Source organism: Caretta caretta, chromosome 27 (genome assembly GCF_965140235.1).
Source record: "Caretta caretta isolate rCarCar2 chromosome 27, rCarCar1.hap1, whole genome shotgun sequence".
In the NCBI taxonomy this organism is placed as follows: domain Eukaryota; kingdom Metazoa; phylum Chordata; order Testudines; family Cheloniidae; genus Caretta; species Caretta caretta.
Genome location: NC_134232.1, coordinates 14,674,151 through 14,699,782, shown reverse-complemented (window position 1 = coordinate 14,699,782; position 25,632 = coordinate 14,674,151). Strand labels below are relative to the sequence as shown.

The 25,632-nt window shown below is 55.7% G+C and overlaps 2 protein-coding genes across 9 annotated transcripts in view; one reads left to right on the top strand and one right to left on the bottom strand.

Moving 5' to 3' along the window:
* Positions 1–17,235, top strand: part of LOC125626683 (zinc finger protein 385C) — a 203,778-nt gene extending 186,543 nt beyond the window's left edge. For 5 of the 6 annotated variants that reach the window (XM_048829998.2, XM_048829994.2, XM_048829997.2 and 2 more), the window contains 5 exons: positions 2,520–2,679; positions 5,238–5,576; positions 10,254–10,441; positions 11,373–11,486; positions 13,273–17,235. In XM_048829998.2, coding sequence (XP_048685955.1) covers positions 2,520–2,679; positions 5,238–5,576; positions 10,254–10,441; positions 11,373–11,486; positions 13,273–13,491 — 1,020 coding nt within the window. In that variant the 3' untranslated portion in view covers positions 13,492–17,235. The remainder of the gene's footprint in view (positions 1–2,519; positions 2,680–5,237; positions 5,577–10,253; positions 10,442–11,372; positions 11,487–13,272) is intronic. The other variant, XM_048829996.2, reaches the window with a different exon arrangement.
* A 328-nt stretch (positions 17,236–17,563) lies between these two features.
* NKIRAS2 (NFKB inhibitor interacting Ras like 2) lies at positions 17,564–23,338 on the bottom strand. 3 transcript variants are annotated; one of them, XM_048830071.2, is made up of 4 exons: positions 23,214–23,338; positions 21,487–21,622; positions 20,482–20,723; positions 17,564–19,435 (listed from the first exon to the last, which is right to left on the bottom strand). In XM_048830071.2, the coding sequence occupies exons 2-4, from the start codon at positions 21,578–21,580 to the stop codon at positions 19,196–19,198; spliced, it is 576 nt and encodes a 191-aa protein (XP_048686028.1). In that variant the 5' UTR covers positions 21,581–21,622; positions 23,214–23,338; the 3' UTR covers positions 17,564–19,195. The 3 variants fall into 3 exon arrangements, with proteins under 3 accessions (XP_048686028.1, XP_048686029.1, XP_048686027.1); XM_048830072.2 differs by having other exon boundaries at positions 21,487–21,594; positions 23,214–23,321; XM_048830070.2 differs by having other exon boundaries at positions 21,487–21,769; positions 23,214–23,316.
* Positions 23,339–25,632: the final 2,294 nt, after the last annotated feature.

Below are 25,632 nucleotides of genomic sequence, written 5' to 3'. Positions count from 1 at the left end.
TTGTGTGTTTCTGAAGTCAGACATTTTGCCTGAAAGCGTCTTTTGAAAGTGACTTGGCTCATTTAATCAGCAAAGAGCCCTTATCTCAGCCTTGCAATGCAGCGATGTTGAAGCAAAATGATACCTCGGCTTGGATCGATTTGTATGCAAAGCAATTCAATGAAAGGCTGAAACCAGAGCTTTGCAACACACTCCCCCACAAAATCTCACCTTGGTGGAGGTCTCTGGCCCTGGGGAGGCCAAATGATTTCAGGGCACCGTGTTCTTCTGGCAGCAGATGCTGGTCGGCACCCGCAGATGTAACAGATCCTCCTTCTCCACCTGTAGTCACTCACATCTATGTCCATCCCCGGCGGCTGGCTCTGCCCCTGGGCTCCGTTTGGGTCAGACTGGGCAGGGCTGAGTCGGCTGGTGTTATTTTTTCACTAGTTTGTATTATGGTAGCACCTGAAGACTCCTGCCCCAAAGAGCTCAGGGTCTAAATCAACAAGCCAGACACAAGGGTGGTTGGGCGGGGAAACAGCAACACAGCTAGGGGAAGAGTCACACAGCAGGTCAGGGTCAGGGACAGAGCTGAGAATAGAGCCCAGTGCCCTGCCCCTAGACCATGCTGTGTGTGTCCCTGTCCTCTCTGCAGTTCTATGTCACAGTGCTCCATAGGAAATCCCCCCCACCCCCACCATGCCTCCCGGGACTTGCTTTGGGTTTCAGGTTTACACCATGGGCTCATCCAGAAACCTAGAGCTCCATGGGGGTCCCTTGAAATCCACTTGCCTCTGGGCTGCGCCTCAAACCGCCAGCCCCCAAACGGGCTGGCCCGTCCTGGGAACCTGGCCGGAGTGGGAGGATTGGAGTGGAAGCTGAGGCCGGGCTGGGTGGAGATATTACGGCCAGCACAGGATCCAGCCATGGGTTAATGGACTCTCCCTGAGCACAGACACCACCCCCAGGGGCAGAGGGAGCCCGCGCGGGCGGGGACTGGGCTGGGCTCATCTGGAGCAGGTTAGGTATCCCGAAGGACTGTCCAGAGCCTGAGGTTTGGAGAGATGCTCGGTCTAAGCTGCACTGCACCAGCAGCCAGCTCCCCTTCCTCCTGAGCCCCCGTGAGGAGCAGCTCAATGGATAAAAGCCAGGTGGTCAATCTGTTTAGCATATGCAGATTGAGAGGTGACTGGATCAGTGTGTAAGGAGCTTCCCAGGAGCAAACGCCAGGTTCTACAGAGCTCTTGAGTCTAGCCAAGAAAGGCAGACCAGACCACAGGCTGGGAGCTGGAGCCAGACAAATTCCAGTTAGGAATTAGGTACCATCTTTTAACCAGTTGGAACAACGTCCCCGCAGTGGTGAGTTCCCTGTCTCCAGGGGTTTGCAGATCCGGACTGGCACCTTTCTGGCAGATGCTTTAGTCAAATACACGTTACTTGGTTCAATGCAGGGGGAACTGGGTGAAATGTAATGGCCTGTGATGTGCAGGAGGCCAAACCAGCCCATCGCAGTGGTCCCTTGTGGTCTTCAACTCTGTGTATCTATGCAAATGAGGCATGGGACTGGAGAAAGAGGATCACCTTATCACATGGTGACTGGCCCCTTGAAGAGGGAGCGGGGTCCAGTGCACCTGGGCCGCCTAAAGGCAGACGGACATGCCCAGCTGCCTTCCCATAAGCCCCGCTGGGCAGCCCGCACTCAGCCACAGATGCTTCGTCACTACGTCGGTTTAGGCCCCGATTCAACAAAGAATCCCCACTCAGTGAAGCACTTAAATCCCATTGACTTGGATGCTGTTCTGAGTCTGGGGCCAGGACTGTAAACTCTTCATGGCAGGGCCTGCCCTGCACAGGGGGTCTGAGCTGCACTTCACACAAAGTGGCCCAGTCTCAGCTGCGGCCTCCCAGTGCTACTGGCAAATAAATACAAAAGGGAAGGTTCTAGGAACACTCGTTTGCCTCTGCAATTAGCTGTTCCCCAGCTAATCACCAGGAGAGAAACCCTCACCGACACCCCCAGTGTGACCTTTTCCTTCCCTACTTTATGCTACTCTTTCATCTCCCTCTCCTTTTTCCTTCTGTCTCATGAGAGTCTGGTGTAAACTTGTGACCAGGGAGAGGCAGCTAAATGCAATGCCTTAGACAGCCTGATGCTGGTACGAGTTTGCCAGGTCTTGGAGTGGCTGATCAGAGCGGGTGCTGGGCCTGGGTTTCTCCAGAAGAGAGACTGCACCAGAGACCGAGGTTGTATTTTTTCTCTTTGCTGTTCTTTTCTCTCCCCTAACAAACTTCTAATTAGACGGGTGCTCACCTACCTACAGAGATAAAATGGCTCTAATTAGACGTTTGCAAAGCGCGTTAAGGCTCCTGAGCTGCAGAAGAACAAGGGATCCTTGCTGTTGGTCTCAGAGCAGCCTTTCCTTTCCTTCATCCCCCTCCTCCCCAGCCCTGTCTGTCTGTCTGTCTGTCTGTCCCTTCGTACATTGTTGCAGCATTGCGTGTGCTCTGACTTGACCTCTCCCTGGTCCCTTCCCTAGAACCAGGCGGAGGCGCATTACAAAGGCCACAAACACGCCCGGAGACTCAAAGCCATAGAAGCTGTGAAGAACAAACAGAAAACAGCAGTGGCCACCAGCCGGGACATCCCAGCAGACTTCCCTGCCACCCTGGACGTCAGCGGGGATCCCCACAGCACAGGTATGGCCATAGCCGCCCTCCCTGGCCCCGGACACCAGAAAGGGGATTTCCTGCACCCCTGGCTCTCGGCCGTCAGCTTGTACCAAACAGTTGCTCTTAGGGAGTAGGAGGTGGCCGAGTCTGTGCCATCCCCTGCAGTAATAATTCCCCTGGGACGAACAGCAGCATGATATTCTTCACGTAGCTCGATAAGGAGCTGCGCTGCTCTCCAGATATCAATTAACATCATGCTGGCATGGGTCAGAAACAACATCTGCCTGGCAACTGACAGCACCATGAGCAAGCAGGAGGCCAACAGGGTTGGGAACAGGCTGCAGGGCTCCTCATTGCTTGGTGACTGGTTTGCCTGGGTCATTAGCTGTGACTCCTGTATGTGGGGAGCTGGGACAGCAGTCTGGCTCCCGGTCCACTGGTGTCTGTGTCGCGGCCTGCCCCTTGGGGGCACCTGTGGGGCCATCTACACTGCTGCTGGGTGTGTGACTGTGAGCCGGGTAGCCCTGTGCCCGCTAGCCATGACTCTAGTGTGCTAAATGTAGCAGGGTAGCCATGGGGGCACAAGCTAGGCCCCCCAAGTACCAGCCTGCCCAAGGCTCTGGGTCTGTGTTCGGGCAGCCAGCCCAGCTGTCTTCAGGGCACTAGCTGGATCTAGCGTGTGTACATCTGTCCACGCCAGAAGTGACACCTCCAGGTGCGGTGTAGAATCACCCTAAGCCCAAACCCTCCCCACTCGCAGCGCTGATTGTCACCCAGCTGGTGGCCTGGCGATATATACCACAATCTCTACTGCAGTAGGCCAGGGACCGGCTCCAGTCAGTGTCCCCCACTGCGGATGTGTCACACATTTCGCTCATCCCTCCCCCATCTTAGCCGGAAGGGTGAGAATAAGGGTTGCAAATGAGCAGACAAAGGGGGAAAGGCCCAGATCAGCCTTTAAAAGGGGGGGTCTGTCATCATAACTGACAACTCTATTGTTAATTACCTGGCCTTCCTCAGACATCATGAAGGGCTGATTAAGCCCTGAACCAGTGCCAGTTATTTACAGTGGCCTCGCTCTGGGCAGCCATTGATTGTTAGGGGCTAATCAGGCTAAAGAGGGTCCTGATTAGTAATGCAATAAACTCCAGGTCATAAATGCACCCACTGCAAGAATGGCCAGAGCAAGTGGCACTTTCTTCCCTCCTGGTGCCTGAGTGTCGAGATCGCTTTCCTGTCCATGAATTGGAGCAGTAGAAACAGCCCAGCTGGGCTCCGTGTACTCCGTGTTGTTGTTCGTGGTAGCACCCAGCTCAGGATCAGGTCCCGTGGTGCCGGATGCAGTACAGATGTGAAGAAAGAGACAGTACGTGCCCCAGAGTCCGAACAGGGAGAAGATGCAGGTGGAGGGTGGGAACAGGGAAGGTGATGGGAGTACAAGACAGGGGTCAACTAGAGCTAATCGTCTGTTGGAGACAAAGGCTGGACTCGAGATGAAGGCACTGGTTTGGACTCTGATGATGTGGGTTCAGTTCCTGGCTCCTGTGTGATGCCGGGTGAGTCTCTCTAGGCTGCAGGCCCGTCTGTAAACGCTGCTGCCTTTGTCACTACGTCAGTTTAGGCCCCGATTCAACAAAGAATCCCCACTCAGTGAAGCACTTAAATCCCGTTGACTTGGACGCTGTTCTGAGTCTGGGGCCAGGACCGTAAACTCTTCATGGCAGGGCCTGCCCTGCACAGGGGGTCTGAGCTGCACTTCGCACAAAGTGGCCCAGTCTCAGCTGCAGCCTCCCGGTGCTACTGGCAAATAAATACAAGAGGGAAGGTTCTAGGAGCACTCGTTTGCCTCTGCAATTAGCTGGTCCCCAGCTAATCACCAGGAGAGAAACATTCATCCCTTCCCATCTTTGGTTGAAGGGAGACACATGGAGCTGAAGAAGAGCTCTGTGTAAACGCAAAAGCTTCTCTCGCATCAACAGAAGTTGGTCCAATAAAAGCTCTGACCTCCCCCACCTTCTCTCTCTAATAGTCACTTGACAGACAGGCGGCCTTTCTTCAGAGCAGCTTTCACCTGCACCCAGGAGAAATTAATTATGATCTCAGGAAAGCACCGATTTCACTTGCTTGCAAAGAAGCTGGCGAGGGTCCCATTGTACCTTTCTGTTGAGGCACAAAGCAACGCACCCCGTTTGATCTGATTCAAAGGGTGGCTTTTTGAACCAGAGATAGCTGCTGTAGCAAAGGATGCATTTGCTGCTCCTGCTTGAACTCAGCACGCCAGATAACAGCTGAGTTATCCCACTAGGGCTCTTCCTTTCGTGTTGGAGGGAAGAGGCCGATAGAACGAGTGTCTCTCCCTGGAGCCAAGGAGGGATTGGAGCTAATCATGGCTTTTATGCCGCGGCCGGTTCTGATGAGCCGCAGATAAAAAGCGCTAATGGGAAAGGCCCTGGGTAAATCAGGATCCGTGAGGCAGGACCAGAGCATGGCTGTGATGTCGTGGTGGGGCGGGGGCCTCGTCGCTCTTTGGAAGCCAGGAAATCTTTTCAAGAAAGGAAAACTTTCTCTTCTGTCTCTTTCGCTAGTTCAAGCCAACGGCCTCCTGGGGCTGAAGGAGCCGGACGCTGAGCGTAGCAGCCTCATGCTGACGCCCACCTCGGAGGAGTCCTCAGCCGAGCTGTCCGGCAGCGTCCCAGCCCTAGTCTCCCCGCCTGTTTCGGAGCTGTCAGAGGGCCCTTCGGATGCCGCCAGTGTGGCCTCTTTGCCAGCGCCGGGAGCTGAGACGCCAGCCACTGAATCGGGCAGCAGCGTCGGCTCAGCCCCTGACCGAGAAAAGGAAGGGAAGAAAAGCAAGCAGCACCTCTACTGCCCCACCTGCAAAGTGACGGTGAACTCGGCATCCCAGCTGGAGGCTCATAACACAGGTAAGGGACTCAGCCACTAGGCCGTGCCCTGGCCTCCCATGTGCCCCGTGCTAGCGAGGGCCCTGTGGCGATACTTTCCCATAGCTGGTGGGCAACACAGTCGATAGGATTAAGCGCAGGACTCCTGGGTTCTCTTCCGAGCTGTGTGAGGAAGTACAGCCCAGTGGTTAGACCAGGGGAGACTGGAAGTCAGAACTCCTGGGTTTAATGGTTAGAACAAGGGGGACTGAGAGCTAGGACTCCTGGGTTCTATGCCTGGCTCTGGGAGGGGAATGTGGTCTAGTGGTTGGACCAGGGGGTTCCAAGAACCAGCACTCCTAGATTCTGTACTTGATTCTGCCACTGACTGACAGTGTGACCTCAAGCAAGTCATTTACCTCTGTGACTCAACTGTAAACTGTACAAACAGAGCCATACAAACCTTGCAGGGGAATCGTGAGGAGTAATTAATATTGCTTTAATTAGAAGGGGTAAATTAAGGTGCTTTGCAGATAGTGGTGTTGGTATATCTAGCTCATGCCTGCAGGGGTGGATTTTAGCAAGGTCGAACGCTCTCCTGTTGTTCATGTCACTTAATTAAAGACATTTTCAGATACGGTTAATCAAGTAATTGGAGGATATTTGATACTCCAGAGTCGTTTTCCTGTAAGTTAATTTTCCGAAGTGACTTGGGCTCCAAAGTGTCTAAGCCACTTTTGAAAATAGAACTTTGGCTCCTAAGTCTAGTAGGGGCTTTTGAAAATCCCCCCCTCCATTTCTTCCCCTCCCCCACCCAAACCAGACACTTGCTCACATTTTTGTGTTTGCAAATTATGCACATCAGAAAAGACCACGACTCCGTGAAGCTGGGGAGGATTGTACATTCTGGGGGGCAGGGACAAGCTTTTGGTCCTGTGTTTGTCCCACCCCTAGTGCAATGGATTCCTGATCCGTGCCTGGGCTCTGAGGGGCTGCAGTAATACAAACAATAATAAAACATTGCCTGCAGAAGAAGCATGATTCCAACATTAGCAAAAGCTTCTTGTGCCTCAATTTAGGAGCAATTATCACCCACCTGGGGCACAGGTCGGGGGCTGTGAGCAGTAATTAGTTAACGCCTGTAAAGCAATTTGAATGTGAAAAATAAGCCCTGTTATAATGTTCCTTTCTGCTCTAGTATGTGGGAGGCTGAGAGCTGCGGATAGACACACACAGCATTAGGCATGCAGCTTTCCAGTTGGCATACAGCAAATTAGCCTCTTTCCGAATGCAGAAGAGTGGCAACAGACCTAGACATGCTGCTAGTTTGGGGGCTGCCATCAGTGACCCTGTCTAATCTCTAGAATTACTTGGGGTTGAAAAATAACGCGGAATAAGATCACATTTACTGAGGTAGCCAGCGAGTGTTGGTTTGTTCCTTCAAAGCCGCACTCCTCCGTAGCAATGGTGACACCTAGTGGCTTTTGAATCCCCTGCAGCTCCATGCACCTCTCTGAAATTTTTCTTCATGTGATGCTTAGAAACAACTACCCTGCAAACGAAATAGAAAAAACAAAGAACTACACCCGGGTTTAAAAGAGAGGGGCCCCCAAATTCAGTGAAAGCTGGAAATTAAATCGTCCAGCCCAGCGAACCCTCTGAAATAGCCAGATTCTGCTATGGCAGTGCTCAGGAGCAGGAAGGTCAGCTAAGGACAGTGGCTCAGCTTAGCTGCAGACATGTCCTTTTGCTTTTGTCAGCTCGGCTTACAAATGTAGGAGCTGATTTGAGGAAAAAGAACCAACCAACAAACAAAATGTTCAGGGTTTTTTTTACTGCTATAGCAGAGAAGCCGGGCACAGAGTCAGTGGAGTGTCAGGTTCCTAGTTGGGAGCTTAACAGTAAAAAAAGGTGGGGAGTTGCTTTGCTGTTTATTTCATTTCAGTTGTTTATGGGGGGGTCTCTCTGAAAGGATTCGCACTCCCTAAGGTTTACCCCACTCCAGATGGCTGAACATGGTCTTTATAGGGGTTTGAGCAGGGGAAACTGGGAGCTAGGATTCCTGGGTTCTCTTCCCAGCTCTGAGTGGGGTGTGCAGAGTGCCTAGAGCAAGCGGGGGAATGGGAGTCAGGACTCCTGGGCTCTATCCCTGATTCTACCACTGACCTACTCTGTGACCTTGGGCATTGCTCCTCTGCTAGGCTACTGACAGCCACTTCCATGTACCTCCCTAGGCCACAGTTAATACCGACACACTCCGTGATGCGCCCTAGTAAATGCTTGAAAGTGCAGTTTTGCCAAAGCTCTTTGTGGAGGGATATTCTCTGGCAACTAGCTGGACTGGCTGAGACATTCAGCAAGCCTCCAAGACTTGGGAAACCACATAGGGAAGGTCTTGAGAGCAAGCCAGCATGCCCTTCGGTCGAGTCAGTTTTCGCTGCTTGAGCAATAAATAAAAAGTCCCGGTCGAGGGTTTCTACGATGCATCTCTGGAACTCTAGAAACGTAGGGGAAGGGGGGAAATGCTGCCGGGGGAGACATGGAATGTGCAGGATCTGCTGAGAAATCGTTCTGGAATAGAAATCACTGCCTGCAAAGAGGCAGCGTGGCCCAGTGGTGAGGGTATTGGATAGGGTTCTGTTCCCAGCTCTGACCTTGGACAAGGCCTACTCTGTGCCTCAGTTTCCCCACCCATAAAAGGGTACTGCCCTTTTCGGTAAAGCGCTTTGAGATCTGGGGGGAAGGCCTTGACAGAAGAGCTACTGAGCAGCCCTGCCTCTGGAGCAGGCATGTCCACACAGCCCAGCCCATTCTGGGGCCAGACCTGTGCTTTCTGCATGCGCAGGCCTCACCTCCTTGGAGCCAGGTCCCACTAGCTCAGTAGGTGGCAGCTGTACCGGGTCAGCCGAAAGGGCCGTTTTCTAGCAGAGCTGAAAAGAGACAGGGGTTGCCTGCCCCGGGGCCGTGCTGAGCTGGTCCCAGCTGCAGCTGGGAGTCACACACGCACCCTGGGCCGAGCCAGTAGGAGCCCCCTGGAGCTAGCCCGAGTTAGGAATCACTCTGTGTAGATCTTACATTCCTCTCCCCATTGCTGAGCTTGGCTCACTCTCCCCCCCCCCCCGTTCTGATTTTTTAATCCCGCCAGCTCTTGGCAGATCTCCTGCTGTTTTATGTAAAACCTGCAGCATGCGGTGTCTGAAGGCCGGTGAAGCCCTTAGTCTAGCGTGAGGGAGAGCTCAAACCGCAGGCTGGCGGATGTCATGCAGAGGACACTCAGCAGAGACCCAGTCTCTTTGGGGCCTGGAATCATCCCCTTCAAAGCCAGCCCCGTCTTCTCCTATTACACATGCCCAAGATCAAAGCAGGCTCAGTGCTTCTGTCCAGAACCTGAGCCCCAGGAGGATGCGAGAGCTTTGCCTAATGGCTCAGAGATTGGGCCCGGGAAGGAATGCTGAGCTAGCCAGCGCTGTGACCGCCGACACCTGGGGGAGCGAGAGATCCCAGAAATGACCTCTGCTCATTGTGACTCTGACACCACATGCTGGGCACCAGGTGTCAGGCTGCAAGGCACAGGGGACAGAGAGATGCCCTTGTGCAGGGAGGAGAGCCCAAGAGACAATTTCCTCTGGCTCCTAGACCTTCCTTAGAGCCAGATCCTCCAGCAATTCCAGTTCAGACTCTTATACTGTCAGGGATTATAAACTGGCCCTAGAGGTTTTGCTCTGAGCTTGGCCGTGGAACATCACACGGGAGGTTCGGATTCTGGGCTTTGGCAGCTGTTTTACCAGCTTGCTCTGAAGTTCTCCTCCTGGGTGATGTCTAATGGGTGGATTTCTCATTAAGGGAAAAACGTCCGAGCTCTGAGAACAGGGATTGTTTGTGCTTTCCCTGGCAGCCGCCAGCTAAGTGCTGGGAGACACTGGGCTTCAGAGTCAGGAGACCCTACTCCTATCCTGGCTCAGTCACCGACCCATTGTGTGACCTTATGCAAGCCCCTTTCCTGCTCCGTGCCTCAGTTTCCCCTCCCACCCCGTGTCTGTTGTGATTATTTAGTCTGTAAACTCTTCAAGCCAAGGGCCATCTCTCACTACGTGTATTGGGGCCCCAGTGTCAGCTGGGGCCAGTACCTGCTAATTGAATGCAAATAGTAGTGACAAACACTGCCAGCTGCCTGCCAGAAAGTGACTAGAAGCAGGAAACTAAATCTGAACAATGAGCAGGTCAGAAATAACAGCTTCCGAGCGGGTGGAAAACCCCTACGATTGATTAAATTAACCACATGAGATGGCGCTAATGTAACACCAGAGGTCGAGTCCTACCGGCACGCTCTGAGAGGCCGGTCTGGCACTTTTGGGGGAGCCAGAACAGTGGAGTGCGACACTTCTGGTCGTTGTGTTCCCCCAGCACTCACCCACTGTATAACACCCTGGCAAAGAGTCTGGCGTCCCCCTCTAGAATCGAGTCCATGGAGGGGAACAGCCTACCACTGCTACCAGCGAGGGGAGTTAGTCCTGTAGCAGGGGTCTATGTTCCTCAGTCCGTACAGGGAGTGCGGGTGGGGTGGGGAGAGTCTTACATGAGTAACACCGCAAGCAGCAAGATTTCCAAATGCGTCTTGCGCCTCCTCCGGAATACTGCGTTTTTCAGCGGTGTCTTAATCCAAACGCGGGCCGCGTGATCCCTTTGCTGAGGGTCTGTCGTTTTTCCTCTGCCATCCAGGGGCCAAGCACAAGTCTATGCTGGAGGGTCAGACCACCCAGATGCGGCGGGGCCGGGGCAAGGTCATCCCCAGGGCGGGGCACAAGTCCAAAAGAATCGGCAACAAGGGCAGCATCCACATCCAGAACAAGGCATTCCGTTGCCAAGTGTGCGAGATCTACGTCAACTCAGAGACCCAGCTCAAACAGGTGATACCTCCAGCTCTCCCACCTGCGGGGAGGGGGGGGACTTTCTCCTTGGCCTCTCCCCTCGCTGGGCAGGGGCACGGGGTCAGTCTCAGCACCCAAGCCCTGAGGTTTTCATGAGTGCCAGGGGGTGGGGAGGGTCCTGCCCCACAGCCCCCCAAAACATCCTTAGGGGGTCGCTTGGCAGGATGATCCGTGCACTCCCAGATCCCCCAGAAAAAAGCCCCCACTGCAGATGGCACCTTGCAAAGCGCAGTTCTGTGGTGCAGTGGGGGGGCGACGAATCCCTTTGCCTGGGCTCGGTTGCTCCTCCCCTCCAGGGGAAGAGAACAACACTTGCTGTTTTCATGAGGTTTGCAGAGCCGGGGTGGAGGGGCTGGGTGGCTGGGGATTAGGAGATGGAGAGACGCAGGGATCAGACGATGGAGTGAAATAGGTGCCTGGCACAGCTCCAGATAAGTCAATGTATGTATATTCAGTAGTGCCTTGTTCAGAAAGAAGCTGCCAGGTGGGTAACCCAGGGCCCAAGGTATTGAGAAAAGCCATTCTGGGAGCAGGGGTCTTCCGTGGGACACAAATGCCCCATGCGAACCATCTCTTCACCTCTAGTGACTAGACCATGCACAGAGGTTTATTTCCATGTATATTTGCTACTGGCTGCAAGCTAAGGGACTCGATTGTGGAGCTCAACCACTAACGACTGATGCTCTTCGCTCCAGAGGTCTTGGGTTCCGTTCCTGCAGATGATCAAACAAGGACCATCATTATACATACATGCAAATTCCAGAACCCTAGAGACTGAAGCAAAGGCTGCATTTCGTAATTACCGCGAGCGAGCTGAATTCCCAGGCAGAGAGCGTGGCTTTGCAGGGTCACTTCGCATGCAGTGGGTTTGTTTACTGTCCGCGTGTGTGACTCTGTTTTCCATCTGCAGCATGTGAGCAGCAGGAGACACAGAGACAGGCTTGCTGGGAAGCCACCCAAGCCAAAATACAGCCCGTACAACAAGCTCCAGAAGAACGCTGTCCTCGCAGTGAGTATTCTGAAGGTATCTGTCTCCCAGAAGCCCTCTGGCCATGGTGCCTGTCTGAAATGTTGCTCACACTGTTTGTCAGCTCATGGGATTTTATCACGAGGCCTGTGATATGTGGTGGTTTCTGTTTTCAAAGCCCCAGCTCCAGGAGTCCTCTGATTATGTCAGAATCTCAGCTTTCATTGAACAAAACAGTGAGTTTCTAGCCCTCGTGAATGTGGAGGGAAGGTTGGAAGGGAGATTCTTACAGTCTCTGATACCACAAAGCAAAGAAGAAGAACTCAGTGTTTTTTATTTTTAAAAGAGGATGATATTTACCTGAATCCCATGGTTTCTAGGGGGGCTGACTCACGATTTTTAAATGCTTGGGGTTGGCAGTGTTTTTGTTCAGCTCATGCCAAGTTCCAGGGTTCGTTCACAGAGTCACGAGTCTGGTCTGCAGTGCAGCCGCAGCTAGTCCTGTCCCAGTGACATAGCGCTAACAATCGGCTATGCTGGGCCTTGTTTTCTGCTTCCTGTCCCGAGGGGGGAAATTGATGCTTTGATGGTCATTTCTCAGGTAGGTTCAAGCCCAGACTCCCTGGCTGCATCGGTGCTGTGCTCTGATGCCATATACAGAAAAGGGTTCTGCTAACACTTACTAATAATTTTTTACAGAGCCATTCTCGAGCCCCCTACTCCCAGCTGATTAGCTGCTTTAAGACCAGTCCTGGCCTGTCTGCCCTGTGAGCTGCCACCAGATCAGTTCTTGACAAATGGCTTTCGAAGGGTTGCTTTGGTGGGGAGACAGGGCCTGAGTGGGGAGAGGAGTAATTCCAAGTGCACGCCGACCCCTGGCTGGAAACAAAACCTGGGACACTTGAACTCCGGCGCATCAGGGGTCACTGAGATCCAGGAAGAATTCTCAGCATCTTCCTAGGACGCAAAGTGCTCCATAGTTTCCTGGTCTCCCAGATCAGCAGTATCCTGTCTGCGCAGGGAGACAGGATGAAATGCTTTTGGAGGTATCCTGCGGCCGCATGTCAAGTCCTTTCAAGGACAAACCTGATACTGGCGGCTCCTTGACCCGATGGATTCCCACCTCAGTATTAAAGGAAATAGCTACCTAGATGGACAGGGGTTTAAGGCCAGAGGGAACAATTAGGATTGTGTAATACTCTGACCTCCTGGATAGCCCAGGCCAACAGCCCCACCCAAGGATCCCTGCCGTGAACTTCAAAGGGGAAGCTAGAGTAGATCTGTGAGAAAGGCCTCTGGCTATCAGCTGTGAACCTCCCTGCACAGGTGCAAGCTTCGTGGCTCTCTCTACTATGTAGGAAACGTAGGATGGAGGCTCAAGTTGAGTCCCCAGAGTCACCATTGTGGATGGATTCTGGGTTGGGGTTAGTGGTCTGCATTCGTCTGGCCCAAAGACCAAGTCCAGGATCCACTGAAAGCCAGAAGATTCAAAACTGAGACCTAGAAATATGACTCCCTCCGACACATAATGAATGACTGGCCTGTGGAACTCATGTCCACATATCATTGAGGTCAGGAGCCTAGCTGGATTCCTCTGAAGCTGCAGGCTCTGGACTAGAAGAGTCCTTGGTCTGATCCCCTGGGGCAGTTCCTATGAAATAGAAACTGGGTGACTATTGGACCCCTGTCTCCGTGCCCACATGCCTGTTATCAGACTAACCCTGAGCCCCGGGCTGGCTGCTCCACTCCCCCGCAGAGCCGGCGATGCCAGGATCTCTCCCCTCCTGCAGCCAAGTGGTTCACGTGCTTTGTCTCTTTCTCTCTCTCTCTCCCCCCCCTACAGTCCAAGCTGGCTTTGCAGAAGCACCTCACCAAAACCTTGGCCACCCGCTTCCTCCCAAGCCCCCTCACCACGGCAGCCATGTGCGCCATGCCTGGCCCACTCACCCTCAGACCAGCCACCGCCCTCTTCCAGGCCCCGCTCCTTGGACCAGCGCTCTTCCGAACCCCGGCAGGTCACGTCCGCACCACGCCCGGCCCCATCGTCTTCGCGCCCTACTAGAGCCTCGCGCCCTCCAAGGCTCCGTCTCTCCCGGACGCGGCGAAGAGCCCGGGGAGCTATGCAGCAAGGGGCAGCACTACTGGACAGGGCTCTGTTCCGATTGAAGGCAAATGATTCTTTGTAACCGTTGATCGGCGGTCGGGGGGGTTCTTTCACTCCCAGCGGGTTCTCACTGGGCTAGGAGATTCCCCATCTGACTGCTCTGCCAGGCCTGGCTGTGCCCCCGTTACCCACGCCCAGTGCCCCAGTCGGTTCTGCCACCCACTCACTCAGTAGCTCTCCAAAAACACAGCTCCATGTCTGGTTTGATTGGATTCAGTTAAAGGGACAGTGCCAGGATCCCCTAGGCCCATTGATGCCCATGGCCAGCGGGTGCCCCTCTTTGGCTAGTGAGTTTTTCATTCATCCCCTTCCCAGTGATTCATTTAAACCAAACCAGGGAAGGGGCCTGGCTGACCCTCTGGAAAGGGAGGGCCTTTCTCTCAGACTTGCTGGTTCAGAGCCAGCCCAGGTTCCTGGCGACCCCCAGATCATAGGCCCTGCTGGAAGGAGTCTGTGGTGGATCTCAGGCCAGTTTCCAGTGGGAGAAACCTCCCCAGCACAAATTCCACCTGTAGCAGGGAGGACACAGCCTAAGCCCTGCGTGGGACATGAGGCACGTAGGCAGAGAGCCGCGTGGTGGAAGATTGCCCTTCCTACTGCCTGAGCCATCCTGGATCTGAGGATGCAGGGAGTGTTACTCTCCAGCTCCTCTGGTCTGGTCCATTTCAGCAGCAGGAAATCCAGAGGAAAAATTAACAAAAACAGACACCGGCAAACAGGGACAGCGTTTTCCCATAGAACAAACAGTTGAACCCCGGGGCTCCTTGGCAGCAGAGACCTCTTTGCTGCTCACTTCAGAAAACACATTATCATCCAACGCCGGAAGTGCAGCGGAGGGCCACTCAAATTGGATAGGAGCGTTTGTCTAGAGCAGTGTTTTTTAACCTTTTTGTAATTTGCGGACCCCTTTGGAAATGAGATATAGTCTGAGGATCCCCAGGGGTCCGTGGACCACAGGTTGAAAACCACAGGTCAAGTGGTTAAACAACAGGACTCCTGGATTCTCCTCCCAGACCTGGGACAGGGTGTAAGAACAGGACGTGGGGAATCAGGACACCTGGGTTCCATTACCAGTTCAGCTACGGCCTGGAGTCAACTGGTTAGAGAACGGCCCTTCTCCTTGGCATCTATTCCCAACTCTGCCATTCACCCCCTTGCACCACGGCGCTTCACCTCTTAGTGCCTCCGTTTCCCCCAGTTAAGCAGGGGATAGCTCTGTCCCTACCTCGCAGGGAGGCTGAGTGAAGGTTCATAAAGCATGTTGTCCTTCCATAGCGCCTTTCCTTGGAGAGCTGCAAAGCATTCCTACTGTTAACAGGCCAGCAGACACAATCCAGTCACCCAGCCCCCTTGAAACTAGGAGCTTCCAAGGAAACTGGGAGGATTCCCTGTTCGTTCAGCCCGACAGCCCAGAATCAAAGAGCAGGTTCGTTTAACAAGCCTGTGGCGTTGTCCCTCTTATGCTCTGAGTGCAGCTTGCAGACCGTGGGGCTCCAGGGCCCACGCTAGGCGTTACGGGAGCAATGGGTTTGTTTTTCACTGTGTTAAAAGACGGCGCGAGGACCTGGTCTGAACAGTCACCGAGCCGCTCTGGGCTCCGTAGCGCGCTGTAAATAGAAATATGCAGGAAGGTTGCGACCCGCACGGACCTTGTGCCGGAGTGACCCCCCGTCCCGATCTATGCAAATCCGAACGGAGCAGCCCGTCGTCGTGGTAGCCGGGCTGCGTCCAGCGGCGGTGCCCGCTCTGTGTGTACAGCGAGGAATGTTGGTCGGAGCAGAAACTGAACCACGCACCTCCGTGAGAGAGCCCCCTGCTCCCCACTGCACAGGCTGTGGGCCCCCAGCGGAGCTGCCCTCCGATTTGGGCAGCTCGCAGTCCCCACGCACAAGCACACCTGTCCGATGACTGAACTTGAACACACCAGCTGTGTGGCAGGAGGCGTTTGGGCAGCACAGGGAGGATCCTGCCGCTCCCCCCCACACCCCCCACCACTGGAGGCTGAACACGGTTTCCAAACACCATGGGGCCGTGAGATTGTCACTTCCCCAGAGCTCAGGGGCAGTCCCTGGGTGCTTTGGGCAATACGGGTCTGTGTGTTTCATGTTCCCGATCCACAGAGGAGGTGGGTCGGTTATAGCTCAAGCCGGAGCATTGTGCTTTCAGTGCTGGAGGTCCCCAGTGCAAGGCCTGATGGTGCTGTCCCACAACCCCCTCCCCCTTGGCGTGGTCACCAGCGGGGTTTGACCTGGGGCCGACAGCACTACAATGCAGATTCCTACCGCTTGAACGGGCAGTAGTAGTGGGTTGTTATCCCCTATAGGCCCAGCCCACTAGAGGGGGCTGTGCTAAGAGCTCAGACAGCGTATTACAGGAGCGCACTACAGGGGGACATGGCAGCTCTCAACACGTGGGATATGCCGGGGAGACTGTTCTCCCCCTCCCCCCTTGGGCGTGCGTGGAGCTGGTGCAGGATAGACTGGCCTGCCTGGGGTAAACCAGAGTCAGGCCTTGGGGCTGAGAACTGGGAGAGCCAGCCCTGGGGCTGGGGGGAGGGGCACATTTTGATGCCAGTTTTTCTGGGCACCTGAAGGTGAAACCTTGGGGGGTTCTTTTTGGGGGGTTTAAATGTGTCCTACGGAGCTTTGCAATAACCCCCAGCGCCAGCCAGCTGTAGGGGACCAGCTCCATCCCTTACAGCCTCAGGGTGGGCGAATCCTCCGCTAGGCGTCCACAAGGGAATGGAGTCCCGGTGGGGGCTAGACCCCCCCCAGATCACAGGAGCCCCTTTCATAAATCCCATTGCGGGGGCGGGGGCTGGTGGTGGGATGCCACTGGGCAACCCGTCCCCTCACGAAGCTTTAGATGGGGAGAGGGAGGGATCTGGACACCTCTGTGTGATGCCGGTCATCCCCTAATGCCATCAGCCCCCAGGTAACCTGGGACTTACCCTGGCGCCGGCCGTCCAGCCCCGCAGCAGCCTCTCCTCCATCTGCCTCTAGTTGGGTTCGCTCCCTTCCGCCACCATCCTGCTCCAGCTCCGGTCTCCTCCGCAGGGCCGCAGGGCCTGCTGTCTCTTGTGCAGTGGTCATTTTAGGAATTCAGGAAGCACAAAGCTTTAGCCATGGCCCCCACTCCACCCTGAGAGACTCTGGTCGCTTTCCCCAGAGTCAAACCTGCCCTCAGCCCAGCGGCGGGGTCATGATACACTGGGACACTTCGCACTTTAACCCCTTGAAAGCCATTCCTCCCCGTCACAACCATCCTGCAACGGGCTGCTTCAGAGCACTCTGCTGTCTCCCTCACCTCCGGACCCCCGCACGCCGCCCCTGCGCTAGCCAAAGCAGTTACCGCCTCTGAGTTCGCACACGCTGTGGTAGGTCATAGGCCCTGGCGCTGACGTGTGCCCCTCTGTAAATACCCTTGGCGTGATGTGAACAATGTTTGATTTTCACAACTAAAAAGCAAACGAAATAAACAGCCTCTAGGGACTTGGCCAGTACCCCCCCCCCCCCTGTACTGTCCAGTGTATATTTTTTGATGTACTATAACCGTTGGGGGGGGGAAAGGAAACTATTTTGATAATCGAATCTCATTGCTTTCTTGTGTTACTCCGTAAATAAAAGGAACCTGTATAAATGCGCCTGGACTTTCACGCGCCATCTTTATTTGGGACCTTGAGGTTGGAGCCTGCGGAGGTGGAAATCGGAACACATCCGCCACGACGGATTGCCAAAGGATCGTTCACCCTGTAGCCAGCAGCTGGGGAAAACCAGCCACATCCCCAGCCAAAGGATGGGCTGGCTCAAGCTTTTCCTGTAGTTTTCAATGCAAGGCTGGACCAATAACAAATTGTTAGTGTGTAACAGGGCCTGGGAGCTACTCGGCCGCAGGCAGCCCTAGCTAGGCCCCGGTCGTAGTGCCATGCCACCAGCCAGCCATGTTCCCAGGAAGCACACCCGCTCCGAAAGCAGCTGAGCTGAGTTTATTGACGGCGCTTGCTGACCAGGAGGAAGGGGCTCCACATGCCTCTGACATGAGATTACATCCATGCAATCATTAAAAAAAGAAACGCTAGCCAGAACGTGCCCTGCTGCAGGGTGAGCTAATCCAGGACACCCCAGTGAGCCCCAGTCGTGCCCCACAGCAGCCAAAGCACATTCCCTCCCATCCCAGATTTCTGGCCAAGGAGAATCTCGGGGACCATCTAAAATTAACCCCCTTGGTTCTTGGCCAACTGACCATTTTAATGGCCTGCTGAGGCCACCTCTGCAGCCCGACCCCAGTTCCGTCCAAAGAGCGTCAGCCCAACAGAGCCACAGGGCGGAAACGTGTCTCCCAGGGGCCAGCTGCTCCTCAGTAACGAGGCTGAGCTGAGCTGCACCCGCCTAACGAGCAATGCAAATGGCTGGTGTGTGGCCTCCCTCTAGCGGCTGGCCCATGCCCAGGCTTCTGCATTGAGCTCCCCCCGCTGGGGTCTTCAGCTCAGGCCGTAGCGGGATCAGGGGCAGGGGCACAACCCCGACACCATGGCTTGGCCTGGCCTTTGGCCTGGGATCGCAGCATGGGAAAGCTCTGATGTGCTTGGACACTGACGAGGCTCTAATGAGCTTAATGAACCTAAACCCAAGCTCTGCTCGGCCTGGCCTCACCCGAGCGCCCCAATTCTGCTGCTGCAGAGGGGCCAGGTGCAGTTAAAGAGCTGAGGGGGACAGGGGGGCCTAGGAGCCCAGCAGACAGTGAAGGTTCTGCAGGGACCCAGGGCAGTCCTTGCTCCCCACGATCTTCAGGGAGGCAGCTACGGAGCCCCCAGGGAGTGAGTGCCGCATGCATGGGGCTAAGAGCCCAGCAATCTTGGAGCCCCCATCCACCTTCCCAGCTGCAGGTGCCTGTTGGTGGGCGAAGAGGCCTGGACGATGAGCGCCTTCACCCCTCGCCTGTAGCTCCAGCTCCAGTGTGCTCAAGGGACTAGTTCAGGAGCCCAACGGCTCCACAGCCGGGGACTCAGCGCCCACCTTCCGGCTGGCCACCGGCTCCAGCACCAGCCTGGAGGAAGGAACTTCGGGGAGCCAGGCCAGGGCATTCTGCGGCACGGGGGGAGGAAGGAGCTACGTAGTGCCACGATCTTCTTGTGGAGGGAACGCTCCCCTCCAGGTTCAGGGCAAGGGTTACAATGGGCCAAATGGAGTTTGGAGCCCGTGAGGCCTTTGCAGGCCTCCTGCTGCCCACGCAGCCCCCTGCCAAGGCAAGGAGTGTGTTTGCCAAGGGCTGTCTCGCCTGTGGTTTGGGAGTAGAGACCAGGCCAGTAGCTGCCTGTTCGCAGGGCTCCCGGGGCACGGTCTGGGCGAATCCCGAGTTCAGACCAGCCGCCCAAGGCTGCCCTCCCCTTCCAGGCAGCAGGGATGGGCCAGATGTCCTCACTGCCCCCAGCGACCATCCCTGGCACTGGGTCCTCGCCATGCTGCCTGGTGCAGCCAGGGGCCAAGCCCCCGCCACCCACTCGGCACCTCCCTTCACCAGGCTTCGTGCCAACACCCCAGAGCTCAGGAGAGGGTGGATGCGCCGTGGGAGCGAGGTGGCGGGGGGAGGGGAGGCCAGGCCTTCAGCCGTCCATGGAACCGCTGCCCTTGTTCTTGCGGCTCAGCGGGAAGGCGGACTTGCTCTGCGGCTGCGTCATCTTGCTGGCCAGGTAGGTGAAAGGCTCGATCAGCGTCCGGCGGTCGGCCACAGACACCTCCCACAGCTTCACCTTCTCGCCCTTGGCCCAGTGCTGGGCCGCGTCATGGTCCACGCGCCGCTGCTCCTGCAGGTCGCACTTGTTGCCTAGAACCACAATGGTGACCTGTACAAATACACACAAACAGAGCACACTCAGGGCCGGCTGCCTGGCACCGCAGCCTGGGGCAGGCCCAGGGAGAAGGCTGCTGCGGATTTCACCCCTGGCACTGCGGTCTTTCTGGTGAATGTCTCTTTCCCTTTGGCGCCTTCCGTCCAGATTCCCTGCTGTACTCGGGCTGGGCCGTGTGGCTCCTGGCCCAGCCTTCGCCCCCACCCATGTGGCCAGCTGAGCAGCAGAGCTGATGGGCTCCAGAGAGTCCTGTCCAGTTCCCTGTGGCTGGAGCTTGGGCAGAGGCTACATGGGTCTTTCCGAGGAGGAAATAAGGGGATTTGGGATTTGCCAAACCGGATCAGACCACTGGTCCCTCCCGTGTGTCTTCCCCTCCGCTGTCACCCCCAGCCGACACCGAACAGCCCGTGTTCCCTCCCTTCTGCTCAAGCAGGCCTGGCCAGTCGTGCAAGGCTGTAGGTGGCAAGGAGCAGTCCCTCTCTGAGCCAGCTGGTGCCCTGAGGTCTGATTGGCTTTCCAACCCCAGTTTGCAAAGCGACAGAGGTCAGGGTGTGAGCACAAGTGCCAGCTGAGCACTTGCAAACTCAGCCACTTGCTGGCTGACTTAAAAATCCGGGGCGGGGCAAGGAGAGGAGAAAAAGCAGAGAGACCTTGAATGTGGTGCCGGACTGACAGCGCTGGAGACCAATCGCCTCTGACGAAAAGGGGAACTCCAAGGAGCAGAATGCAATACCCCCCCTCAAGCCACACCCCCCACACACACCCAGCTGGCTGCATCCCCCACCAGCTCGGTCTCTATGGCCTGTTTGCTCACAGCCCCTGTGCTGAGTATCCAAGAAAGAGGGCAGCCGGTGGCGGGGAGGGGACCCCCCGACTCACTTCCTCCAGGACACTGACAAGCCACCAGAAGGACGTGCTCGCCCAGCTGGGCAGGATGGGGAGCTCCGGGGAAGGAGACTCCATCCCCCATACCCAGCCCGCCCCGCTCTCCAGTGCCTGGGGAAGCCTCCTCTGTACCTGCCCCTGCAGCAATGCCTCACCTCCTTCTTATCCTTGCACTTGTCGATTTCCTTCTTGAGCAGCTCCACCCTCCGGAAGGACTCCTTGCTGTCGATGCTGTACACCAGCACGTAGCCGTCCGTGCAGGAGAAACAGTGCTTGGGGAGCTCCACGCCCTCCCGCAGGCCCCGGGTGTCGTAGAACCGCACCTGCTCCCGCACCCCTCGGTCCGTCTCGATCGAGCCCACGTAGATGTCCTCCTGGGTTTCTATCATCTCGGAACCTGCAGGGAGGCGGGCGGGCGTGGGGTAACGTGGGGAGCTGGGCTGCAGAGTCTGCCGTGACGGAGGACTGCGGCAGGAGCATCCTCGCACTGTTCCACTGGACTGGGCGTCGGGAGGACTGTGTTCTATGGCTGCCTCTGCCACTGACCGGCTGAGTGCCTGAGGGCAAGTCCCTCCTCTTCCCTGTGCCTCAGTTTCCCCTCCTGGCCTTTGTCTGCTCTGTTCAGACTGGGAGCTGTTTGGGGCAGAGCCTGGCACAATGGTGCCCCAAGCTTGCCTGGGGCCCCTAGGTACTACCACATCATAGCAGCTCCTTGCCCAGGCCAGTCTCATACTCTGCTCCTTGCTCATTCAGGTCTCCCGCATCTGTGGGTAGAGCAGCCCTGCTGGGGAAAACAGCCTGTAGAAAGGAGCTGCTGGAGACGGCATCTCCAGGTATTTTTCGATTTATTCTCCCCACCTGGGACACTGGCAGCCAAACCCACCTGTCCCCATCCCCGGTCTCTCACTGCACCACCCTGTCTGCCTCCATCATGTGCTGACACTCATCCACGTTAGTTGCAGAGGGCAGGGCAGTTCCACTAGAGTTTGTTCTGGACCGCTGGGCGGTTGATGCTCATTTGTTATTGTAGGGTCTCTCGTCAACAGCTGGGCTAGGCACTGATTTGTTATTGTCAGGGGGTTGGTCTTTACAAAAAGCCAAGAATGAGGGGGGCTGCAGGACGCCCCCTTGCTGGTCACCCGCCCTGCCCCCACACTTACCAACCACATGGTTCCCATAGAGGACCTGCTCCAAGATCGACGTTTTCCCGACTGAGGCTTGGCCACAAACCACCACCTTGCAGCTCTTCCCCATCTGGGGTCTCTTTCCTGGGGACCGAAGAGCGGGACGTTGGAGCTGGAGGAAGACGTCTTCTCAAAGTCAAGTCAACTGGGCAAGGCCACGTGGGCTGGAGCTCGCAAGGTTTCCTGGGCCCTGCCCAGTCTCCCCAGTGCTCAGCGCTCGGCGCTGCACCGGGAGAGGGAGAACCCTGGAAGCCTAGGGCTGGAAGGGGATGCCAGAGGTCAGCTCAGCCACCCCCTGCACCGAACCTGGTCTCTTACTCCTTGGGCTGGGGGGCCGCTGGGGCACGTGACCCTGAAGTGACACTAATGGGCCTCTTCCACAGATGGTGGCTGGGACACAAGCCCAATGGGTCACTGCCCAGGGCTGATGCAAGAGGCAAACCTAGCATTACATTAGGCTGGAAGGAATAATGAGGGGTCCGAATCGCAGGTTTCATCCCCTAATCTCTCTGGAACCCCAGCTTTGCATCCCAGCATGGTCAGTCCTTGAAGGCCCCCTCATCGCTCCCAGGCTGAGCTCCCATCTGTGGGAGCATTTAACAATTCCTTGGGACACTTCTGGTAAGAGGCAGGACTTTCCTGGGGCCCCTGGCCCAAACTCCCCCCTCTACCCAAAGTTGTGCTGCGGGGTTGCCACCCTCCTCCCCAGAGGAAGCTGCAGTTCAGGGACCGGTGAGTGAATTGCGAGGTACATGTGGCCGGGGGGATGGTAAAATGGTTTTCACAACCAGATGAGGGGGCTGGGAGAAATTCGAGCCCAAACCCTGCGCAGGTAGGGGGCAGAAGGGAAGACAGGAAAGGTCTGGCACTGGGCTAAGGCTCAGGAGATTGGGGTTCAGTTCCCAGCTCTGCCACAGACGTCCTGGGTGACCTTGGGTGAGTCTCTTCACTTCTCTGTACTCCGGTTCCCCATCTACCAAAGGCGGGCCCTTCTCCCCTTCCTCCATCAATGGTTTTGGGGCTCACATGCTACCAGGCCAGGGGCCAGGAAAGCAGCTAGAACAAGGCACTCCGTGATCCACTCAGTCTTTTCCCTCTCACCAGCCCCCTTCTCCCCGTTCTGTGAGCCGTGCTGGAGCGCCCCCGGCAGTGTATCCGGCTGAACCCCCGTGGCCTACACACGCACACGCTCCTTCGGGAGTTTTCGGCCCGGGAACGAACCCACCACCTAAAATCCTGCCGAAGCTGAAGAGCGGCTATTAAAGTGACCGTGGGCAAGAAGGCCCAGGGGGCTGGGCATTCCGCAAGGCTGGGGGGGGGGAGCTCAGTGGTTTGAGCATTGGCCTGCTAAACCCAGGGGTTGTGAGTTCAATCCTTGAGGGGGCCATTTAGGGAGCTGGGGCAAAAATTAGGGATTGGTCCAGCTTTGAGCAGGGGGTCGGACTAGATGCCCTCCTGAGGTCCCTTCCCACCCTGAGAGTCTATGATTCTATGATCACAGGGCCTAGGCTGCCCGGGGACCCGGCTGCCACTGCAGCCTTGGCATGATCACGAGCCCAGCTGGCCTCTAGCTACACTGGACGCACAGAGGCAGCTGGCTCTTGCTTTATGCATCTGTGAATCGTGTCTCTCCCCCTTTCCCCCCACCCAGATGGCACAGCGAACCTCTGATGGCGGGGGGGGGGGGGGGGTCCTCTGCCTACCTTCTCAGGACAGCTGTCTGTCTCTGCTTTCTCCTCTTCCTAAATCTTCAGGCTTGGCTGACTCACCTCGCCACCAAGGAAGGGGAAATCAGAGACAGCAAGGCAGGGCACCCGAGAGGCGAGACAGCCCGACAGCAGCAGGACAGCACCATCTAGGGTTGCAGAGGACAGGTTGTGTCGTGCTTCCCTTTTCCATAATGACAGGTTTCAGTGAGCTGTTGCTCACGAAAGCTTAGGCTCAAATAAATGTGTGAGTCTCTAAGGTGCCACAAGTCCTCCTTTTCCTTTTCCATTGGAGCCCACCGGTCTCAGTACGGTGGAAAAACAAACCAGAGCTGCATTACCTAATAATAGGTTTCAGAGTAGCAGCCGTGTTAGTCGGTATTCGCAAAAAGAAAAGGAGGACTTGTGGCACCTTAGAGACTAACCAATTTATTTGAGCATAAGCTTTCGTGAGCTACAGCTCACTTCATCAGATGCATTCAGTGTGCATGATAACACCCATTTTTTTCATGTTGTGTGTGTATATAAATCTCCTCACTGTACTTTCCACTGAATGCATCCGATGAAGTGAGCTGTAGCTCACGAAAGCTTATGCTCAAATAAATGGGTTAGTCTCTAAGGTGCCACAAGTACTCCTTTTCTTATTACCTAATAATCTAACTCCAGACGCACACCCAAAGGTTCATCCGTGACCATGTTCTTAGTAACTTCATGGCGGGGGGGGAGGGGAAACCTGCAAACTCTTTCATTAGCATTGAAGATGCAATTGCCAGGCAGACTTGTAGGAAAGAGATCTTTATTGAGCTTGCGTAGTGGCCAGAGTTAACGGCATGAGAGGTCTGTGCTTGTCTGGCAGCCTCCTGACCCCCAGCTTGCAGGCCTGCAGCCCTGGTGCCCCACTGAAGCGGGTCTTTCCTGAAACCCTCCCCCTTCCTCCCCATCAAACTTCACCAGCCATGGTGCAAATATGACAAGAAAAACAGAAACCAGGGCCACTTCAGGCAACTAATGGCCACTAGGGCCACATCATCCGTTTAAGGAAAAGCTTTTTAAAGAACCAGCAACTTTCATGTCTGAAAATATGGAGGGAAAGTACCCCCACTCGGCTCTGATCTTCTTGTCTTTGAGATTCCAGATGGTTTTGAAGAAAGCGAAGCTTTCTGGCTGCAAATATCCTGAAATCTAGCGTGACAGTCTAGCCCCCACTCAGTTTAAGAATATTTGGGATGACATCTCAGTTGCCAAAGGCTCACGTCAGGGCATTGTTGTGAGAGAAAACAAGACATGCGTTTTAAAAAGCATCATTACGATGACTAATTTTTTTTTTTTTAATGATACGTCAAGCACCTGGAGGAGCGCTAGGCAGCTCCCAAAGCAAGCAAAGACATGCCTCCTGTTCTAGAGAGCACACAATCCTGCAAGGAGAACTGCATGAGCTGATCCCTGCTCCTGCGTGGAGCCCCGCTGGAGGCAATGGGGCTCTGTGGGCATGCAGGGGTCCACCTGCACAGTTCTCTTTTGTAGCATGACCTAAGCAGGCAACACCATGGACAAGGGCAGGCAAGGAAGGACAAGGGTCACAACAGAAAGATCACACAGATATGCAATAAAGACCTGATCCTGAAATGAGCTCTGTGTGGGAAGGCCCCTGCTGAGCCTCCGCAGTCATTGCAAGCTCAGGGCCTAAGGCCGTGGTTCTCAACCCATTTACCACTGTGGGCTGCACATGCAGCTCTCTGTGTGTTATGTGGGCCACATCCACTCCATAGGTACACTGCCTGTGTGGCCTGGAGGATGTCACGTGGGCCGCAGTAGTGTGCTGACTGGGCCACAACCAGGCTGCAGGTTGAGAACCACTGGCCTAAGGCATGGGCACAGCATGATGTTTAGGAACCTAATTATCTGTAAGTGGTTGTTATCTGTGAATGTGGTTACGGTAACAGTTTGGTGCCATGGGGCGGTGGTTTAGCAGGAGGATGCCTTAGCATGGCAGTTTACTATTTACACCATTATCACTGCCATTTATTATCAGCAGTGTTACAGCAGGACCTAGGTGTGCCCTTTGGGGGTCAGGGCTAGGCGCTGAACAGACACCAAGAGCTCGTCAGGCTGCACGGCCGGATGCCCCACACGTCCAGTGTCGCTCTCCACCCAGCAGCCGCTCCATGTTGGGTCAATCTCAGGTGCCCTCTGCAAGTCACCAACATGGCCCCCTTGCCGCCTCCCAGGCAGGGCTCCCCGATTCCCATTCCCATCCCCCCAGGGTGGCCAGGGTCTGGGCTCCCCCCAGGCTGGCCAGGGCTCCCCCCCTTCCCATCCCCCGAGGCTGGCCAGGTCTGGACTCCCCGCTTCCCCCAGGGCTCCCCCCAGGCTGGCCAGGTCTGGGCTCCCCCATTCCCCCAGGGCTCCCCCCTTC